Source organism: Gopherus flavomarginatus, chromosome 4, assembly GCF_025201925.1.
Source record: "Gopherus flavomarginatus isolate rGopFla2 chromosome 4, rGopFla2.mat.asm, whole genome shotgun sequence".
Lineage (NCBI taxonomy): Eukaryota > Metazoa > Chordata > Testudines > Testudinidae > Gopherus > Gopherus flavomarginatus.
This window is the reverse complement of record NC_066620.1, coordinates 87,500,469-87,522,326: the sequence shown is the minus strand read 5'-3', so window position 1 is coordinate 87,522,326 and position 21,858 is coordinate 87,500,469. Positions and strand designations below refer to the sequence as shown.

General features: G+C 39.9%; 1 protein-coding gene across 1 annotated transcript in view; it reads right to left on the bottom strand.

Annotated features, from left to right (window-relative positions):
• Positions 1 to 5,225: 5,225 nt before the first annotated feature.
• Positions 5,226 to 21,858, bottom strand: part of THBS2 (thrombospondin 2) — a 49,479-nt gene continuing 32,846 nt past the window's right edge. The window contains exons 16-22 of the mRNA XM_050949033.1: positions 19,919 to 20,037; positions 17,256 to 17,490; positions 14,935 to 15,162; positions 13,218 to 13,489; positions 10,794 to 10,891; positions 9,198 to 9,337; positions 5,226 to 7,405 (exon numbers count right to left, since the gene is read on the bottom strand). Coding sequence (XP_050804990.1) covers positions 7,398 to 7,405; positions 9,198 to 9,337; positions 10,794 to 10,891; positions 13,218 to 13,489; positions 14,935 to 15,162; positions 17,256 to 17,490; positions 19,919 to 20,037 — 1,100 coding nt within the window. The 3' untranslated portion in view covers positions 5,226 to 7,397. The remainder of the gene's footprint in view (positions 7,406 to 9,197; positions 9,338 to 10,793; positions 10,892 to 13,217; positions 13,490 to 14,934; positions 15,163 to 17,255; positions 17,491 to 19,918; positions 20,038 to 21,858) is intronic.

Here is a 21,858-nt window from a genome sequence, read left to right as displayed (position 1 = left end):
CCCATTCTTATTTATCACATTCTAGTTGCCCCTTTCTTTTTCTTGGGTCGCTTTCCCCTGAAATGCTTCTGGCTTCATGCAGAGAACAGGTGCAACTACAGGGTCTCAATCTATGGATAAGAAGATGGTTTAGGAGAGAGGGATGCAAATTTATGAGGCACTGGGGAATCCTTTGAGGAAGATTCTTTACAGAAAGAGTGGACTCTGTTTTAAACAAAGTGGAGCCAGATTACTGGCACAGAAAATTGGGAAGATTTTGGGGGTTATTTAAACTAGATGGTAAGGAAAAGGCTGACGGGTTCTGAGAAGCATTTAGGTCAGACAAAGACATCTGCTAGGGATGTCAGTAACATGAGAAACTATGCATCTAGCAGTAGAGGAAAGAATTACAACAGCACTGCAGGAAGCAGAAGTTGAAGTCATTGAGGTACAATTCAAAATGATAATGGTGCAGATAAGCATGTTATATTAAGAAAGTACACCCAGGAATAAAGTCTACACATGTCTATGTGCTAGTACAAGAAGATTAAAGGCAAAGATAGCTGAGCTTGAATTCCCAGCAATAGGAAAGGACCTCACTAGAACAAATATTTCAAGGGTGAAGTAAGGCAATCCCTATGCACACTGTGACATAAGGCCCCATGTAACTCTGCCCCTGTGGCCCCACCCTGCACTATGACCCCACTCCCACATGCAATAGACATTGGAAAGAAACATTTATATGACTCATACACCTTACAGCAGGGGTCGGCAACTTTTCAGAAGTGGTGTGCCGAGTCTTCATTTATTCACTCTAATTTAAGGTTTCGCGTGCCAGTAATACATTTTAATGTTTTTAGGTCTCTTTCTATAAGTCTATAATATATAACTAAACTATTATTGTATGTAAAGTAAATAAGGTTTTTAAAATGTTTAAGAAGCTTAATTTAAAATTAAATTAAAATGCAGAGCCCTCTGGACTGGTGGCCAAGACCTGGGCAGTGTGAATGCCATTGAAAATCAGCTCACGTGCCACCTTCAGCACCCATTCCCATTGCCTAGCCCTGCCTTACAGGGTTCTAAATTAACTGTATCAATTCAGGAAAGGGCAAAATTGTACATGACTGAATGAAGATGTCTGCTCAATGTGCAGCTGCAGTCTGGAAAGCAAATAAGAAGTATGATGTATAAGGACAGGATGGAAAATAACATTATATTACCATTAGATATATCAATAATATTGTCTCATCTAGAATATTATGTGCACCAACCCCCCGAAAGAAAGTTGCTGAAATAGAATGGATTCAGATAAGGGTAATAAAATGATTAGAGGCATAGAAAAGTTATTGGAGGAAGAAAGGAGAAAAATAAGGAGGGACATGATAAAAGTTTATAATATACTGAATGGGACAGCAAAGGTAGAGTGGAACCTTCTGTTCTCTGTGTCTCCCAATACAAAAACAAATGGGTAGTCAAATTAAAAGGTGGCAAATTCAAAACTGATAGGAAATAATTTTTCCAAATAACATATAATTAGAGTATTGACCTCACTACTACAAAATGCCATTGAGGCCAAACAAGGGATAGGACATTTATACAAATAACAAGAATATCTAGTGCTGCTATACTTAATGCCAATAAACTATGGAAGGGATATTAAGCCTCATGTTGCAGGGATTAAGCCAATCGCTACCAGATAGAAATTAGGAGGAAACAATATTGGGGGCAGATAAAACAAGTATTTTTCAGTCTAGATGATTTATTTCAGATTAAGAAAAACGACAAACTACAGAGTCTCCATGTGAGAGTGAGAGGATGACTACAGTGAGCGTCTCTGTATCTGTGCTGAAATCCAAAATGGCAGCTGTTGTAAAGCTTTCCCCTCATCAGCAGGCAGGTTGCCCCCCCTACAACACACACACACAAAGAATGATAGCATCTCCTTCCAGTTACATGGCTTTATAAAGAACAAATTGGTTTGGGAAGGAAACAAATCAGTACTGACATGATAAAGGTATGTATTATTTACCCTCTCTCATAAGGCAAGGAAAAAGGCCATCCAATGAAAGGAAAAGATAATACAATTACAACTGATAAGAGGAAATATATATTTTATGTCATGCATGATCAAACTGTAGGACTCACTGTTGGAGTTTATTGAGGCCAAGAAGTGGCATTCAAATAAATTAGACATGAACAGGAATAATAAGACTATCTGCAATTATATTAGCTTGCTAAAGTAAACAACACTCATGCTTCAGGACATAAGCCAGCCAATAGCCTTTAATGCATGGGGCTAGGAAGAATGTTTCCTCCATAGGCATCTTAATGTATAATTTTTAATCATATGGGTTTTACACCTTTTGCTGAAGTATTTGATTTTGGGCCCTGTCAAGAGACAGGATACTGAATCAGATGACCCTTTGGTTTGAATGGTTCTATGCTCCATTTGTTTCAAGGCCTCCCTTCCTGCTCTACCGGGGTGGTCCCCTCCACGCTGGGAACAAATCTCTGCCAAGTTATTACAGTCATTTATTTTTCAAATGGCTTTGTACAGCAGATGTTCCCATGTGAGCATTAGCTTTTCTTTTACTGACTTTTGCTGTGCAAATTGAACACTAAATCTAACCCAGATCCCATTGAATTTAATGACAAAATTCCGACTGAGTTCACCAAAATCAGGATTTGGCTCACTAACTTACATTCTGTTCAACTGCTGTCCCAGCATGAAACTAGCAAGCACTAGACATCAGGGGTGCTGGAACAATTTATATAGTGAGGGTGCTGAGAGCCATTGAACCAAACTGAAAACTCTGTATATGAGGGAAACCACTTCAAGCCAGGGGATGCGGTAGCACCTCCAGCACCCAATACCTATGGTAGACACAGATTTAACTTTACTTATGCTACTTTTCAGGCTGTTTAACATAAGAGTTCACAGATCTGACTCTTGCTTTTGTCTTCCTCAAGATGAAAACCCTTGTAGATATTTTAACCTGGTGCTGGACAAACCTTTAAAGACTCAGAAGCTTGGTTCAGATAAACAAGCTAAAATTCAGAGGCCTGGTTGAAGCTTATCTAAAATAGCTAAACTGCTGCAAAATTGGACTGGAAATTATGTCACAACTTGCTTTCATGGGATTTTCAGTATTGATTGGTTTGGTTGGTCCAGAAATAATAATACATGGCACTTATATAGCACTTTTCACCCACAGATCTCAAAGCACTTTGCAATGAAGGGCAAATTTTATCATTCCTGTTCTATACACAGGGCAACTGAGTCCCAGAGCCTGTAAGTGATGTGTGACATTGGACAAAACAAATCAGTGGCAGAGCCAGAACTCAAGTCTACTCACTGGCCCACTGCTCCCCACACTGAAGAAATAGTTTGCCTTTTAGTCTCTTTCAACACTTCTTTCCGTTTGCGTCTTGAAAAAAGAAGTTCAGATGCTGCAAAAATTAAATTGGGTTTTTTTCAAATGTTAACCAAATGTTTCTGAACTTCTTCAAGATCCTCAGTTCTAATTTTGCTAAAAATACTAAAAAAGGTTAGAGTATGTTATTGTTTTTATGAACGCATTACCTCATAGCAGTACCTTCTTTTCAGACATTTTCATCTCTATTTTCTTCAGAGACCCAGTATTTTTGCCATGCTGTCGTTATTTGACTTTTCCTTTCTCTGAGCCTATCTGCCACAGTATATCAAAACAGCCTTTGCCTCTGCAGCCCAAATGGCAGCCAAAGCTAATGGTGGATAACTCTCCACAAGCCTGGAGTTCGGAATCAGTTCAGATATGCTTTCGAAACGTTTGGGGTTTTTAGCAAAAGATTCTATGGCTTTCTTGTGTGATGTTTCTCATACTTCAGATCAGGGCCGGCTCCAGGCACCAGCCAAGCAAGCTCGTGCTTGGGGGGGCAGATTCTAAGGGGCAGCATTCCGTCCAATCCCAGAGTGGCATGACCACCCTTTTTTTTTTCTCATTTGTTGCTCTGGCCGCCCTGTAGCGGGTGGCGGCGTGGAGGAGGGGAGTGCCCTGCTGGGAGCCTGCTGCGCGCTCTGCGTGCCCCAGCCCGTGCCAGGTCTGCAGCAAGCCTGGCAGCCCGCGTCCTTCCCTCCCCACCAACTGGAGCAGCACGGAGCCCTCCTGGCAGGCGGCGCGGCGAGAGGGGCCAAGTGGTGAGCACCCTGGCTGAAGGAAGTCTTGGCCACCCCCCTTCTCTCTCTCCCCTCCCACTCCCTGCCCCTCCCCCCTGCTAGCCGAGGCACACACTCCAGTGCCCGGGGCAGGTCTGCAGCGCAGGGAGTCCTGCTAGCTGAAAGTTTGCACCCTGGATCCGGCCGCCCCACGGTTTGTTTGTTTGTTTGTTTTTTGGCTTGGGGCAGCAAAAAAGCCAGAGCTGGCCCTGCTTCAGATCATATCTAGAAGTGTCACCTGAACAAACTTTTGTTTCCAATCCCCATTGGAACACCAAATTGGAAAGGCACATGAAAATTAAAGTTGAGGGTGTTCAGGCCTATTAGGACATTTAAAGAAATGTTTGGTTCAGGTTCATTTCACAAAGTTTTGGCATGATGGGTGTTCTTGTTTTTCCTAAACCAATTCACCTGCCCCATCTCCAAATGATTGCAGCTTATCAGCTACCAAAGCATTGTCATGTTGTTTTGAGAATTTTTTTCTCATTTCTTGTTCTGTGTGAACCATCCCAAAGTGCTCATTCCTGAAACCCTTGATTGTGTGGGTAATCGTTATTCACACTAATATATCCCATTGACTTCAATAGGATGTGCGGGAGTAAGGATTACAGGACCAGACTATACATCTGTTCAGTTACGCTGGCCAAGATCCAAAGCAGAAACCTGTGCATTTGTCTGGCAAGGACAAGAAGCAGGAGTGAATTTCTCAATTATAGTGTCAGAAATAAAACAATTTTGGGTGGTTCACCAAGAGATTAAGTGGCTCAAGTAGAATTATGGCCCTTTTCAATGAGACCAGGAAGCCTGCTGTTACATCCTTAAAATATACTCAATGATTTGTAACTAACCAACAGGTCCATTTGACATGAAATGATTTATAACCAAGCAGCAGGTTTGTTTAGATACTAGAGAGTTTCAGGGCCTGGTAGCTCTCTTTCTTTTTTAAGAAACATTTTTAACTATAAAAAAGGTAAAGAGATTTTTTTTTATAAAACCGTTTTACAGTTTATTTCCTATCATTAATTGTTAAAATATAAAAAATTATGATCTGACTAAATGAAGCAGGATGTTAAATGGTGAATTTTGTCTGTGTAAACAAATAAATAATTATTTACAATCTTTGGCAAGACAAAGTGAAGTTTCATTGATTTCATTCTCTCCCTCCTTTTTTCTCTCACATGCACACACACCCTTGCAAAGAAAAAAAGAAAAAGAAAAAAGAAAATCTTCATAAATAATTTACATAGAATAGGAAAATTATGGTACAATCTAAATATTAACATCTTCATCCCCACACTGATGTCATGCTTTCACAAAACCAAACCAAAAAACCCTACACGTCCATCACAATCATTACATTTAATGAAGTCTCCCCATTTTCTCACTGGGACTTGGGGATACAATTTGAAACAACAGAAGTATGAATTGCAACAAACACAAAAAACCTCATAAGGAGGATTTTTTTTTAAAAAAAAAGGATTTGTTAATATGAAGAGATTGTAAAATGTGCAATAAAGCCCCAAACTGTGAATTCTTTCTAATGAATATAGTAGTAAAATCTATTTAAAAGGAAAAAAAAGAGCTGAGTCAACATTTGGCTCACCATGCCCTATGATAAGGCAAGAGATACTGTATTATTCCCTTAGTAAACCTCGTCTGTGATTAAAATTACACCAGCAAGAGTTTTTTTGTGAACAAAGCTCATACATCTTAAACAAAACAAAAAAGTGTTAAATACTTGCATACTATTGTATAACTGAATAACTGTTGTATCTGGTTAGAATAAACACTGGTATCCCTTCAGCACTATTTAAAAAATAAAACAGTTCTATATACAGCAGACTTAGGTAACAATACAAAATACTAAAATTAGGATAACAGTATATATATATTAAGGTTCCATTTATAAATTCCTCGTTATTACTTATTTAATCATGTGCTACTTTAGAGCATGCTGGATTGTAATGACATAAAACCGCATGTTTAAACAAATGTGCACATTGCTTCAATGATATCTTCATGTTGTGATATGCTTCAACAGATTGTTCTAGCATTATTTGCTAATATTGCATTACTAATGCACTGTATGAGATACTTCAAAAATAAATTATCAGAGAAGGTAGCAGTATGTGTAATCATGATAAATATTCACAAAATATTTATAACTGGAACCTTAATTTCCAAATTACCAAATTAGGTAATGGTAGCGTGACTACTTTTTCATAATCCTAGATCAGGATTCAGGATGTCAAAGTGCTTTTTGCAGCAGAGATGGAAAAGTGGTTCAGATTCAACTTGTTCCAGACGGTCATGAAATATGTTTAGCAAGAGGGAATGCAAAAAAAGATGTACACTGGCCAACTGGAAACCATTTTATAAAAGCCACAGTGGATGGTCTTATGTGCTTAACTGAATTGCTATGCTTTCTTATGTTCAAGTTTAAGTGCTGGTTCAATTGTATTTGTCCTGATTTAAGTCCATACAAATAACATGCATTGTTATTTCTAGTTAGACATTATTTGAAACTAAAAATCTGAAGTTTCAGCAACTTCTAATCTTAAAGGGTATTTTTGAAGAGTTAGTAAAAGCATCCTTATCAGCTGAAAGATCTTTTTGCATCAAGCCATCTTCATATAATGTGGCCTTCACTTTATTCTCCAATGGCTTCATTATTAGACTAGATATTGTTGGTGTGGTCCCTTTGTTATTTTACTGAAATTAGGCTCAGAGGCTTTGTGTTACTGAGGTCCAGCCCTGATCGGAGCAAGGGAATTGTCAACCCTAGGCATAAAAAAGTGGTTTTAACACTTTTTTTTCCACTTAGTTTAAGACAATGGATGATACTCATCCCCTTTTTCTCCATATATATATAAATACATTAAGTAATTACACTTTATATGTAAACGTCATTCCTTTGTAAAAAAACAAACAAGTCTTGCTAAGTTTTCACTCTACAAAAATGTTCTAATGTATCAATCTGCTTTTGCTTCAGTGGTGGGTTGGACGCTCACATTTAGGTCCCATTAGTCCTAGTTTTCAGAAGGCACTTGAGCGTAGGATTGGCTAAGTCACTCTTGGCAGCAGGGAGGTACAAGGTCAGTTGAACAGAAGGCCGGAGGAGGAGGAGGTACACAGAAAGAGAAGTTGGGAGTACCAGGATGTACTGAGGTGTCTAGGTTGCACAGCATCTACAGTACTTTGCTGGTAATGTAGCAACCATAGCTCAGAAATCTAAAGTAAAAGAGAAACGGATATTAATAGGTGCAGAGGCATATTTGGTTTGGAATACAGTAAAAATGAAACGAGAGCTCAAATGTGCTATAGTAAAAGGGAAGCAGCCTGCATAATACAAAGATGACTTTTCCTGTTCTTATAAATGTGAAAATATAGTACTATTAAAAACATTGTGGATGGTTTCATTACATATGTATTTTTTTTAATGGAGAATGCATGAATCATCATATTTGGAGATTTTTAAGAATAGGTTAGGCAAACACCTGTGAGGAATGCTCTAGTTATTACTTTGTCCTGCCTTGAGTCCAGGGGACTGGACAAGATGACCTATTGAGATCCCCTTGAGTCCTACACTTCTATAAAATGAGAATTGAAAATAGCCACTGAATCCTTAATGCCTCCTTAAAGAAGGGCTACCAATAAGTCTGCAAGTGCATGAGTAACCCACTACTGAATACATGTTACAAGTCCTGCTCTGATCAACTGAAGATATGAGTTGTTACATCTCCTAGCTAGGTAACATTGGCTCTTTAGCTCAAGCTGTAGCAGTTCACACTTTTAGCGCTAGAGCTTCACTCCCAGTGTGTCAGGCATGAAGGTGACCATCACGCATGCAACACACACTAATGTGCTGGATATACACACACAGTTCCAAACAATTCTCTCCCTCAGATAATTCCATCTTTTTTTTTCCAGGCAGATTGTATTAAACATGTGTTTGTGGTTATTCAGATTTACATTAAGACTAGTGGGATCCAAGCTATTTCAATGAATCAGTGTCTAAATTATGCTGTGGTCCCTTATGGCTTTGGAACATACCTTCTGGCTGAAATTTATCGAGATTATTGCTGTATGTTATACAGTCATGCCCTGATTCAGGAAAGCAGTTAAGCACATGCTTAAGTCCACTTGTTTCAGGACAGCATGTTGATCAACTCAAAATTAACTCCCTCTTGTTTCATTCATAGTTAAGGATTGATTGAGTTATTTCAGAATGATTGACAGATTAAAGATTCCATTCAACAACTGGAAGATACTTTCTATTTCCATCTTTTCTCCCTAGCGCAGTGGTTTTCAAACTTTTTTTCTGGTGAGCCAGTCGAAGAAAATTGTTGATGCCTGCAATGCAATGGAGCTGAGGATGAGGGGTTTGGGGTATGGGAGGGGTTCAGGGCTGTATCAGGGGGTTGAGGGTCAGGGCTGTGGACTGGGGGTGAAGGCTCTGGGGTGGGTACAGGGTTGAAGGGCATGGGGTGCAGGAAAGGGCTCCAGGTTTGGAGGGCTCAGGGCTGGGGCAGGGGATTGCCACCTGGGCTTATCTTGGGCGGCTCCCAGTCAGCGGCGCAACGGGGGTGCAGAGGCAGACTTCCTGCCTGTCCTGGCACAGAGGACCATGCTGCGCCCCGAAAGTGGCCAGCAGCAGGTCCGGCTCCTAGGCGGACACATGCAAGTGGTTCCACGCAGCTCTCACCTACAGGCACCGCCCCCCCCAAGCTCCCATTGGCCAGTTCCCGGACCTGCTACTCGCCGCTTCCAGGATGCAGCACAGTTTCAGAACAGGTAGGGACTAGCCTGCCTTATCAGGGCAGCACCATCAACGGGACTTCTAATGGCCCGTTTAGTGGTGCTGACCAGAGCCACCGCAACCCTGTGCTTTACGTTTTGCAACCCACTTCTGAGTCATGACCCACGTTTTGAAAACCACTGCCCTCATGTTTAGCTGGGAGATTGAAGTAATTGGGGCATAAATAAAACTTTCATAATTGCCTAGTTCACTGAAAAAACTAACCTCTGCATTCATATTTGAGGTCAGAGAAGTAGACCATTTCTTGAGAGAAGACAAAAAGACCTAATCGTCCACCAGCAAAGGTCTTATCATAGATTGGTCCAGAGTCTACCATGACCTGTTTTCCTTCATATACTAAAACTCTGTAAAGAAAGATATGTTTTAGATTAGTATAGTGAATCAACAGAACTTTTCAAGGTTGAGACATGTAATAGCAGCTGTCAGGTGATGATATGATGTTGAATTCTAACACGAGGTGCCATGTAGTACAAGTTTATTACATGGGTCATTCCTCTGTTATACTTCCCCTGAGTCTGTCTGGTAGTCTTAGCCCATTTATTGGAAACCCTGGTGCTGTTCCATGAGTAATTGGATGAACATCATCTGCAAAGAATTTCCCAAATCCTTGTGTTATTACAGCTAAGTCTTCTGGACTGTCAAGAGGGAGTGTCATGTTCTTAATGTTGATTAGCCACATGCCTCTTTATGCTCAGAAGTTAGCTTGAGAAATATATACATCATTTAATTGACTCACGGTAAGTCTGTTACCTCCTCACAAATAAATATATTTTAATGACTATTCAAAAACCTAGTTAATTTTTCTTTTTCTATTAGAATTCCCAGTAGGATGAAGGAGCTTCATGTACAAGGACCATAGGACCTGCCACATTAGATTAGGGCAATGGGCCCACTAGAGCAGTATCCTGTCTGACAGTGGCCAGTACCAGCTGCTTCAGAGGAAAGTGCAAGAAACACCATAGTGAGTGCACAACTGTGAAATAACCAGCCCATAACAGGAGTATCTTTCTATCCCTTGTCAATTAATCGCTGGCCTATGCTCTAAAGCAGGATGGCTTATATTACATAGATAAACTGTCTTTTATTCTTTCTAATGTAATGGATGACCCATGTGGTCCCCAAATCCTTTCTACTCCTTACATCATGCAACAGAACAAAACTGTATTAGTCCTGGTGAGTCCTGGGCTATTCAGGTCTAAAGAGGCAAGAGATAATTTCCCCAATAAAAATGTAATATACAGTTACAGTATTTACTGCAGGTTAAAAATTATCTGCACTGTCAATTCTCATGTTTAAAAGGCATAAGATAACCAATTAGGGTTAGGAAAATATATCCTTCATAATGTAATACATAGCAGTGCAATTTTGTGTGCATTACAGAGGTGTTTACAGATGTTTCTGGAGTACCTGGTGTAAGTCACTGTCAGAGACAGAATGCTGAACTAGATAGGAAAAAAATGTCAAGTTTTAATCTTACTTTGAGTATTGTTTTGGAATTTCTCTTTCTTGGCTACTTTACAAAACAGTTATTTAGTAAGAATTCAAGATATTTTTATTTAATAATATTTAGTTTATGTAAATACTGAACAGTCGTAATGAAATTGAACACATCTGATGTGTGTGTGTGAGGAGAGAGAGAAGTTATTTAAAATCTAATAAAATGTTTCAAAAATAGATAACACTCTGCCATGAATGAATCATCAGCACTGGAATTAACAAACAAACCATTAAAAGCCACTACTTCATCAGAAATGAAAGCTATATTATTAGGAAATTTGTAGGCATTCAAATACCACTTACTTTATTAATCCTGTTTTAGGCCTGTGAATCAACTGCCACCTGTAGGCAGTATAATCTTTCCAGCCAACATTCTTGGGGTCATGCCACAAGGTACGTACCTATAGTAGGAATACAAATGCTTCATTAGAAAAGGTTTGTACTACAGCAACTGGATATCTGATCACAGCCTATTTTCTTTGTAACACCAAACTAAAAATCACTTGAACATTTAGTGATACTGAATGACATTCCCCCCACACTCTGGTCACCTATATTAAGCAACATGAAAATTGCCATCTTCGGTTAAACATCAGTTACTCTCAAACAAATAGATTAATTCATAGATTCATAGACTTTAAGGCCAGAAGGGACAATTAGATCTTCTAGTTTGACCTCCTGTATATCAGAGGCCATAAAATTTCACCCAGTTACCACTGTATTGAGCCCAATAACTTGTGTTAAAGAATATCTTGTGCTAAAGAATATCTTCCCGGAAAGATGTGATGATATTAGAGATGGAGAATCCACCACTTCCCTTGCTAGTTTGTTTCACTGTCAAAAAATTTATACCTAATTTCTCATATGAATTTGTCTGGCTTCAACTTCTAGCCATTGGTTCTTGTTAGGCCTTTCTCTGCTAGATTAAACAATCCTTTAGTGCATAGAATTCCCTCCAACCTTCCCCATGAAGGTATTCGACGCTGTAATCAAGTCATCTCTTAGTCTTCTCTTGGATAAATTAAACAGATTGAGCTCTTTAAGTCTCTCCCTCCAAGGCATTTTATTTATTATTCAAAACATTTTTGGCTCTTTACTACACCCTCTAATTTTTCAGTGTCCTTTTTGAAATATGGGCACTAGAACTGGAAGCAGCATTCCAGAACAAGTCTCACCAATGCTGCATACGCAGGGCCAGCTCTACAGTTTTCGCCACCCCAAGCAGTGCGCCGAATTGCCGCTATGGGCGGCGGGGGCAGTCCTTGTGCCCTTAGGGAGGCAGGCGTGTTTCCGCGGCGGCGGCAATTCGGTGGCAGCTTCTATGTTTAGCTGAAGCCGCCCCGGACAGCTAAACATAGAAGCTGCTGCTGAATTGCCCTCACCGCGGAAACGCACCTGCCGCCCTAAGGGCACAGGGACTGCCCCCACAGCCCATGGCAGCAATTCGGCACGCTGCTTGGGGTCAAAACAACAGGGACTACCACCCGTTGCAGGATGCCGCCCCAAGCACCAGCTTGGAATGCTGATGTCTGGAGCTGACCCTGTGCATACGGATGTAACCTCCCTCCTTCTATTCACTATTTCCCTGTTTATACATCCAAGGAGCACATGAGCTCTTTTTGTCACAGCATCACACTAAGAGCTCATGTTCTGTTGCTTGTCCACTCTGAGTCCTAGATCCTTTTCAGAATCACTGCTTTCCAGAATATAGGTGCCATTCTGTAAGTATGGCCTACATTTCTTTTTTGAATGGGCACAGCTTATCAAGCGATCCAGATCACGCTATATGACTGACCTGTCTTCATCATTATTTACCACTCTGATAAGCCTTGTGTCATCCAAAAATTTTATCAGCAGTAATTTTATATTTATTTCCAGACCACTTGACGAAAATGTTGATAATTGATGAAAAAGTGCAAGGAAAGTAAAAGAGAGTGGAGATCTGGGAATATATTTTCTTTGAGTTCTGTACATGTTCAGACACACAAACTCACACACAACGTTCACCCTACAGAACTGATCCTGCTACACTTACCTATTTGAGTAGCTACATTGAAAGAAATGGGACTAATTAGCTGAGTAAGTGCTACTGCAAGACTGGCCCAATATTTATTGTATATTGTTCCAAATCTCTGGCACAATAAAACTCTCCAGGAAGGCCCAGACCCTGGTGTGAACTGTATGCAGTTGGATCCCTGTGTTTGTGTCGTGCCCCACTGACTTCAGTGGGCTTCTTTGGGGTCACGAGGGCCACCGTGTAAAGTTATTGCAAGACTTGGGAGTTTGTGGCAAACTTTCTGAACACAGCCACGTTCAGAAATATAAACATCAAATATATGTGATGCCCCAAAGGTAGGTGTTTAAACACCTCCCTTAAGAGAATAAAGCCCATTGTAACACCAATACAATCTCCAAGCTGGAAGAATTACCTGTACTCCTTGTCTTTGATTTTGCAGGTTCTTTTTAACTACTTTGTACGTTCTCTTTTATCTATGTATATTTTGCATTACTTTGAAAACAGTACAAATAAATAACAAAACCATCTAAAAAGACTGGCAATTTCATCCAAAAATTAAAATAACATTGAAAAGTCATTTACTATTTTCCCTACTCTTATTGGCATACTGAGCCTCAGTGCCCTTTTTTAACTGGCAACTGGTTTTTGCATCAGCCCCCTTTTTACCATATTGGTCACCCTTCAGTGATATGAAGACTTGATTCTCTTACCTGTCCAGGCGTGTTTCCAGTGTGCCAGAGAGCATTTCTCAAGTGCTCACCAGTGCCAGTCGTGGAGTTCACTACTTTGAGTGATACCCCTGAATAACCATAAGCCCTGGTGGGCTTGTCCTCCCAGTAGGTCTGTGTGACTTGCTTCCACATCAGGACATAAAATCGACTGCTGGACTGATAACCAAACACAAACCCGGCATAATCGTCATCACGGTCTGTGTTAACATAGAATGTGCCACTGAAGTCAACAGAGGTGAACTCATCGAAACCTGGTAGAGGATTAAATATGCAAGATATTAAGTTACTCCATGTGGTGCAAATTCAGAATGCTTGAAAGCAGACTGTTATACCATTTCTGTTGCTTTGGGCTTTCTAGAGATTTTTTTGGGAGGTGGGGGTGGGGGTAAAGGGTTGAGAGAGAGAGAATGAAGTCATATGTACTGTTTATATAGTACTTATATATTTGTTCTATCTCATTCCTTAAACCAGGATGAGGATAAGATGATATCGTCCTCTCTTTTTACCTTTGTTTCTGTGTAGTCTTTGAGTTTCTCTGTCCCTTTCCCTCTTGTAATATTGCTGTTACAGAAACAACACGACTTGATAGCCCTTTTAAAGAAAAAACTACGTTTCATAGTGTCTTACATTAGGATCCCCTTACTATACCAATTGGGAGCAAGGAGGAGGCATTTGGCAGGAAGAACAACTAATGTGATGTACATCTGCAAGCCTTCTTCAGTTCTGATTTATTCAGATCAGTGAAACAACTATGTTCCCTCCAGGGCCAGCTCTAGCCATTTCGCCGCCCCAAGCACTGCAGCACGCTGCGGGGGGCACTCTGCTGCTCGCCGGTCCCGCGGCTCCAGTGGATCTCCCACAGGCGTGTCTGCGGATGCTCCACCGGAGCCGCGGGACCAGCAGACCCTCCGCAGGGATGCCTGCGGGAGGTCCACCAGAGCCGCCTGCCGCCCTGCCAGCAACCGCAGAGCGCCCCCTGTGGCATGCCACCCCAAGCACACACTTGGTGTGCTGGGACCTGGAGCCAGCCCTGGTTCCCTCTTACCTATCAGAATTAACGCTATAAAAATGCACGTGGGGGTTATTGTAGGTAGGTCTAACATAAAGCAGCTGACATTCCAAAAGGAAATGGAATCAAGTAGCTCAATAGGCTTTTTTCTCTCATATACAACCTCAATACAGAATCCTTTTTCTTCATCAGCTGAGCAGTGAGTTGTGCCAACAACAATAGGAAAAAAACTCTGACAAGTGTATACACACAGGCACTCTCAGACACTCAGGATATACACTCCCATCTGAGTAAATGAACAAATCTAGGCTATTTTGGGCTTCTATATGAAAAGAGAAACAAGACTATGCAGCTGTTTGATGTGCTACAGAAAGTATAATAGAAGTGTGGTCTAGCAGCTTGAACACTCAGGTCACTATGAAAAATTCAGAGTCCTAATCCCAGCTCTGACAGTGACTCTGTGTATTTTAAACCTTGTGTCTCATTTTCCCTATCTGTAAAATGGGAATAATTATACTTACCTAACTAATGGGGTGTTGAAGAGAGTGTTGTAGTTAAAGTAAAGTGCTCTGAAGATAAACAGCACTATATCTGTCATAAGGTCTGGGTCTGTGTATTATTCTGTATGTGTTTCAGCCAGCACTGTTCCAAAGAATCCAGATAATTCTTTTCTCTTTTGATACTCACCTACTGCTATGCCAGGATCAGAGTTGGCAGTCTGCACCAGTTCTTTGCCCTGGTGGCGAATAACCCAATTGGGGTCAATTTGAGCTGTTCCCTTTGGATCCAGGGGGACCATCTGGAACTTTCTGAAGTCAGTTTCACTGATGTCAATATTTTCGGGGCACACGTCATAAATATCTGGTACACTGTCATTGTCAAAATCATCTTTGCAGATATCACCTCTGCCATCACCTACAAGCAGAACACATACACAGGCAAAAATTGTTAGCATTTTGTACCTCTCTCCTTCTCTATTTATATAAGTCAACAGCTATTCACATAGGAATTAAAACACAGGAAAAGACCAGTAGCCTATGTAGTGTACCATCCTGCCACCAACAAGAACTTACATCAGAGGCAGATGTAAAATGTCTTTAGTGCACTTGATCACCAGTATATTCTTCAAGCTTTCTGATAGAAAGAAGGAGAATGAACCTTAGGAAACAACTAAAGACTCAAAGACTTTCTGCAGTTCAGCTTGGTGGGAAAATGGTTCCACATTCCACTGTCTGACAGCCAAGTAGAATTCCAAATTCTGACCAGCTGTGCACTCCTGCACTTGTTTATCTTAACTCTTAAGATAAAAACTATGCATTTCCAACATTATTCCTTTTGCCAATATCAAAGAAGCAATTCTTGAATCCATACGAGGATTTTAATTATTCATTGCATATGTTGCTGAAGTTCCCAGTGGTCCTGACTGCTGACAGAGTTGATTTTGTTTCAAACGATATTGAAAGCATTTGTCCAACCAGCCATGTCGTCCACAAACTCTATCCAGGTCTGCAACTTAAAACTGTGTGGCTCACATACTTGAGAGCACATGAACATCTTTTGGTTTTAGTTATAGTCTGGCTTTTGCCAAAGTCGAACAACATTTCTTCTGCCATTGATGATGATGAAGAGCAAGTCAACCTGTACTACTGAGTCTGTTGGACAGTCTTCACAGAAGTGCATTCACACATATGCTGGCCTAGACCTCCATAGCCCAGCTGCGCTACGCTTGGCACAAGACCAGGAGGAGCAAAAGCTGGCTTTAACGGAACTATACTGCCCAGATCCCCAAGTCACCTTTGGACTACAGAGGTCCTCATAGAAGTTACAGCAGTCCAAGGGCTATGGAGCAATTATAGAGATTGGCAGGGCACAGAGTTGTATAAATCATTCCCTCTTTACCCTAGCCATGCCTCCCTTACACCAGGATACTGGGAGGAGAAGTGGTGTGGGAACTGCTATCACTGTTCTTTATCACCCAAGGATTTCCCAGTGCAGTTAGAATCCCCAGGAGGCTATAACTGACAGCTATACAGTGCAAAGTAACCAGAGCAGCAATCGAGAACTGGTCCACTGTAAAAGTATTGTCACTATGAACATATGAACTAAATTTTGCTTTCAGTTACACCAGCATCAATGTGGAATAACTCCAGCAATTTCATTTACACTTGTGTAACTAAGAAATTGCTCATATGTATTTATTTTGTGGGTCATTACTCATAGATATATCAAACATATATACCAGTTTTTATCCTAAAGGATCACAAAAATGTTTTATATATATATTGGTAACACTTCATTAACCACTGAACTGCAACCATCTATGAGGTAGACCATTACAGCTGTTTAACAGTGACCAGGACTACAGTGCAGTAATTCAGCGCATGAAATGAAGGAAAATACTGCATCCATTTATGTAACTGTCTAGGCACATGATCAACAAATACCTGAAGTGTTTCCTCTGTGAAACAATTTTTAGTAGAGTTGGTTGAAAAATGGCAAATATTGTCCATATATATTTACAAATAAATGAATATTTCTCATTTTTTTAAATGTTATGGAATATTTTGGCTCTTTCAATAAAAAACTGAAATTGAATACCAAAATTTTCAGTTGTGTTGGTTTTCAAAAACCAAAACAGATTTTAATTAAAAAATTCTAGTTTAATATTTCATCAAAAAATTAACATTTGAAAAGGAAACAAACAATGTCCCAGAAAATTTTTTTAAATAACAATCAAATTTTTAATCAAAATTATATTATATGTTTGACCAGTTCTAGTTTGATGCCCTTTAATGTATTAATACAATGTTCCAAGTTCAGACATGGCATAAGCAGGAGAAACTTCATTGAGGTCAATGATATCAGGCCCGTTACCTCTGGGCTCAATTTGGGCTGCAATGTCTTATTTCTTTTATCCATGAGGAAAAGTATCCTTCACATTGCTCCATACATGCACCAGTTCTTCATGTACTTAAAACTGAATCAAACCCATGCTACTTGGTTCTTACCATCAGAGTCCTTTTGGTCAGGGTTGAACATGAGCCGACAATTGTCCCTGTCATCAGGAACACCATCATTGTCATCGTCAGAATCACATGCATCCCCTTTGCCATCCTTATCATGGTCAGCCTGGTTAGAATTGGGGATGTAGGGGCAGTTATCTTGGTTGTTCTGGTGACCATCTTCATCTATGTCCTCATTATTGTCACACTGGTCACCAACTAGGTCGTTATCTATGTCAGTCTATAGAAAAAAACACAGATAATAACATTGGCATCTTGATTGTTACAAAGCACAAAATTGAGATGACATGTTTCCTTATTCTCTACATTTCTCTTTCAGTAACTTCCTGAAGAGCTCCTATATTGTGGTGACAAATTTCTATGAAGTAGAAAGGTAATAAAATTTCATTTTTTTTCACTCTAATATGAAGAATGTCAATGAAGCTCCTACCAAAACAGGGGCAAAGATTTTCCTACATGCCTCTTAGCTTATGATTGTTGGCTGGAACCTACTGGTCCTAATTCACAGGTCTGATACCTTCCCTTTACACTGCTGTACCTTGTTCAGATCTAGTCCACAGGAAATAACCCTGATGCAAAGGAGTTCTCTGTGCATCATAGAGTATGTCTACACTGCAATTAAAAACCCATGACTAGCCCATGCCAGCTGACTCTGGCTTGCAGGGCTTGGGCTAAGGGACTGGTTAGCTGCGGTGTAGATGTTTGGGTTCAGGCTGGAGTCCAGGTTCAAGAACCCTCACAGAGCATGGGCCAACTGAGGAGTTTTAAGTGCATTGTAGACATACCCATAGAGTCTTCACTGCCTGCATCATAAGGGGTGTGGCCAGGATAGGAGGTTTGCCTGGAGTGCCACTGCATTCTGGCAATTTTTGTTGCCACATGGGCCCTTGGAGCCATGGAAAGCCAAGTGAAGTTCAAAGCAGACCTAAGGCTTCTCTAACTTGCAGTGGGAGCCAAATTGTTCTCCAAATAGCACAGGAATACAAGGAGTGCGAAGGTGGGGTTAAAGACATCTTTGCCTCAAATCCCTCAGGCTCTGCACAGAGCAGCACTTGGCCAGACCTGAAAATCAGGGCTGTGGGTTTTTCACATATAAGGAAGTTTAATACCTACATTGAAGAGGAGGGTTTTTTATATATATATAAAATGTTAAAGATCCATAAGAAGGATGAACAATTCAGATCTAACTTTTCACTCTAAAGCCAGCTGTTTGGGGTTTGACTGCAACTGTTATAACAATTTAAAAATCTGGAATGGACACTAGAGTATTCATTAGATACATTGCAGGACAAAAATCAGATGTAATAATTTAATAAAACAGTGCAATATGATAAAATTCTTTCCTGGAACATAATTAACATTTTAAGCACAAAATAGATGCATATATGATATCATGTATTTCAGCTGGCCTGATAGCCCCTCATGAGAGTGTGTTACCTCATATTATTGAAGTCTGTGCAAGCTGTGTAGCGCTCATGTGAACTGTCTTGCCCAGACAAGGTTCTTAAGGTATGAGTGGCTGCTATTGGTCTCAATTAAGTTTAGTTATTATAAGCCCTGAGGTGAAGCTAAGTGCAATAACTTTGCATAATTATAAATTCCAAGGCATTCACCTGATCCAAGGCAATATTCAGTGTTAGATCATTGAAAACTTGCAAAACTATTTTTCATAACTTTTGCTTTCAGTTCATACCAGAACCTGCAATTTACCATGAATATCATAAAAGAGCTGTTCATATATTATGTTGCCAATCAGGGCAGTTTTCTTTTCATGTAAAGTGGGTGGATTGCAGGCAGAAGAGAATTGTCACTAAACAGAGTGTATGATTGCCATAATGGGCCTTTATGTTTTACGTGGAAACAAAAAATAGGCAAAATATGGCCTTTTCTTTTCCATGCATTAATATGTCTCTTCTGTGAAGGAAGGGGCATGATTCTCCTACCACAGGTCGGAGTAACTGTCACTGAAATCAATCCCAGTTACTGATGTCCTGTGATAGGAGAAATGGGCCCCTCCAGTTCAGAAGTGAATTTAGGCTGCATTTTGCACTGGTGATTTGTGGGATATCAGACTTTTAAAATTATATCATTTAAATTATTCTGTGTCCTGTGATAACAGAAGAGCTTCCTGGTCTTTTACCTAATGAGTCTGTTCTGTATCTCCCACACCCCCACAGAGCAATCAGCTAGCTAGAGACCATAAAGGGGGGCAAGATGGTCTAATGGGCCAGGCACTGGATTGAGAGTCAGGAGACCTGGACTCCATTTCTGTTTCTGTTGCTGATCTGAGTTCTTGGGCGAGTTAATTAGCTTCTCTGTCACTCTTTCCCCTCCCACCTCTTGTCTATTTAAGTGATACATTCTCTGAGGTAGGGACTGCCCTTTACTATGTGTCTGTACAGTGCTTAGCTCAATGGGGCCCTGATCTTGGTAGAGATCTCTGTGCTTCACTCTAATGCAAATTATCATAATAATAATAATAATAATAATAATAATTTGTTTAGTTCCTTAAACATTTTCTCTCTCTTTCTCTCCTACTCTGAGGTCAGCATTAATACAAGCAATTAGAAGGTTGCTTTCAGATTTCCCTTATCAAGAGCAAATCCTCCCACCCCATCGCTCCTCACACAAATGAGCTTAGTGTTTACCTGATCAGGATTGTGCACCAATGGACAGTTATCACAATGATCACCTACTCCATCCCCATCTGTATCTCTCTGGTCAGTGTTGTAAACATACGGACAGTTATCTCGTTCATTAAAAATGTCTGCGAGGGTAAAAAAAATAATGTGACTAAAGCAGATAAGAAATCTAGCATAGCTGGTTCACATACAGTAAGATATACCATTGCAGGCCCCCACTTAAATTCCATTGAAGCCCTATTTTGAGGGTTTAAGTGGCTCTTAAGAGGTTCATAGCCCTATGCTGATCCTCTGTCAGAAGTGAGTTTTATTCATGCCATTCCATTAAAGCTGCTTCAGTTTTATTATACTACCACATCACAATAAGAAATGAAAGAGCCAATGAGGAACTGGTGTACAGTGGAACCTCAAAGTTACAAACCCCAGAGTTACAAACTGACGGGTCAACTGCACACCTAATTTGGAATCAGAAGCATGCAATCAGGAGGCAGCAGAGACCAAAAATTAAAAAAGCAAATACAGTACTGTACTCTGTTAAACATAAACTACTAAAAAAATAAACAGGAGTACTTGTGGCACCTTAGAGACTAACAAATTTATTTCAGAATGAGCTTTCGTGAGCTACAGCTCACTTCCGCATGCATCCGCATGCATCCAAAGAAGTGAGCTGTAGCTCATGAAAGCTCATGCTGAAATAAATTTGTTAGTCTCTAAGGTGCCACAAGTACTCCTGTTCCTTTTGCGGATGCAGACTAACATGGCTGCTACTCTGAAACCTAAAAAAATAAAAGGAATGTTAAAAAAAGATTTGACAGGTAAGGAAACTGTCTCTATGCTTGTTTCGTTTAAATTAAGGTGATTAACCATGGCATTTTTCTTCTTCATAGTAAAGTTTCAAAGCTGTAGTAAGTCAATGTTCAGTTGTAAACTTTTGAAAGAACAACTATAATGTTTTGTTCATATGAACAACCTCCATTCCTGATGTGCTCAGAACTCTGAGGTTCTACTGTAATTTCATACTGTGGGCCAAATCCTGCTTTCCTTACTAATGTAACAACTCCCAGATATATTTCAATGGAAGTTTTGCTTATGTAAGGACTGCATGGGCTTCGAAGAATTTGGCCTTTTATATTTGTGAGCCTAAAGAAAATGTGTATTGCTAAAAGAGTTGAAAAAAAGTTTTTCATTTTAAATTACTTGGATTTTTATTGCTTAGAGTTGGAACTACCTACCCAGAATTTTTGAGTAATGCTCTGCAATAAATACTATATAGAATTCCTCAGGAATTCCATTGTGATATAGCAATATATTGCATGAGCATATGCTTTAGTACTAAATGAGCTAATCTTATTATAACATATATATAATTAATTGTACAGTGTTGCCAAATATTCAACAGACACCCTTCCTTCTCATTTTGCAACAAATTGTCCTCTACTTCCAAAATTATATCATGATGACAAAAAAAAGTTAAGACAATGTTGGCACAAGTGCCAGAAGATAACACTAGGATCATCTCTTCAATTATATGGTTTCTGGAGCTTTATATAAACTTTGAAATACGGAGTCTCAGCCAAAGATACAGGGTTATGTTTTTCACTCATTGCACATGCAGAAGTCCCATGAGCTCTCATAAGAATCCGATGTTGTGAGTGATGGGAGAACTTCAAGAGGTTCAGAGGTTCAATTCAGAAAAGTGTCCAAAAGTTGCATGATTACTGAAGCAAATCCAAGACCAGACTTTTTTCTATTATTTCTAACATTTCTGGGTTTCAACCATGTTAGAAATGCTTCAAGAACAAGCTTTCCAAAGATATTTCAATGTTTTTGTTTCCATTTCTAGCCAAAACCAAGACTAGAGAGGTGTGTAGAAATAAGCAAATTAAAACTCTCTTTTTCAAAACTCAGAGGATGTTTGAGTTTGGATTGGCTTGAGCTTTGTATGA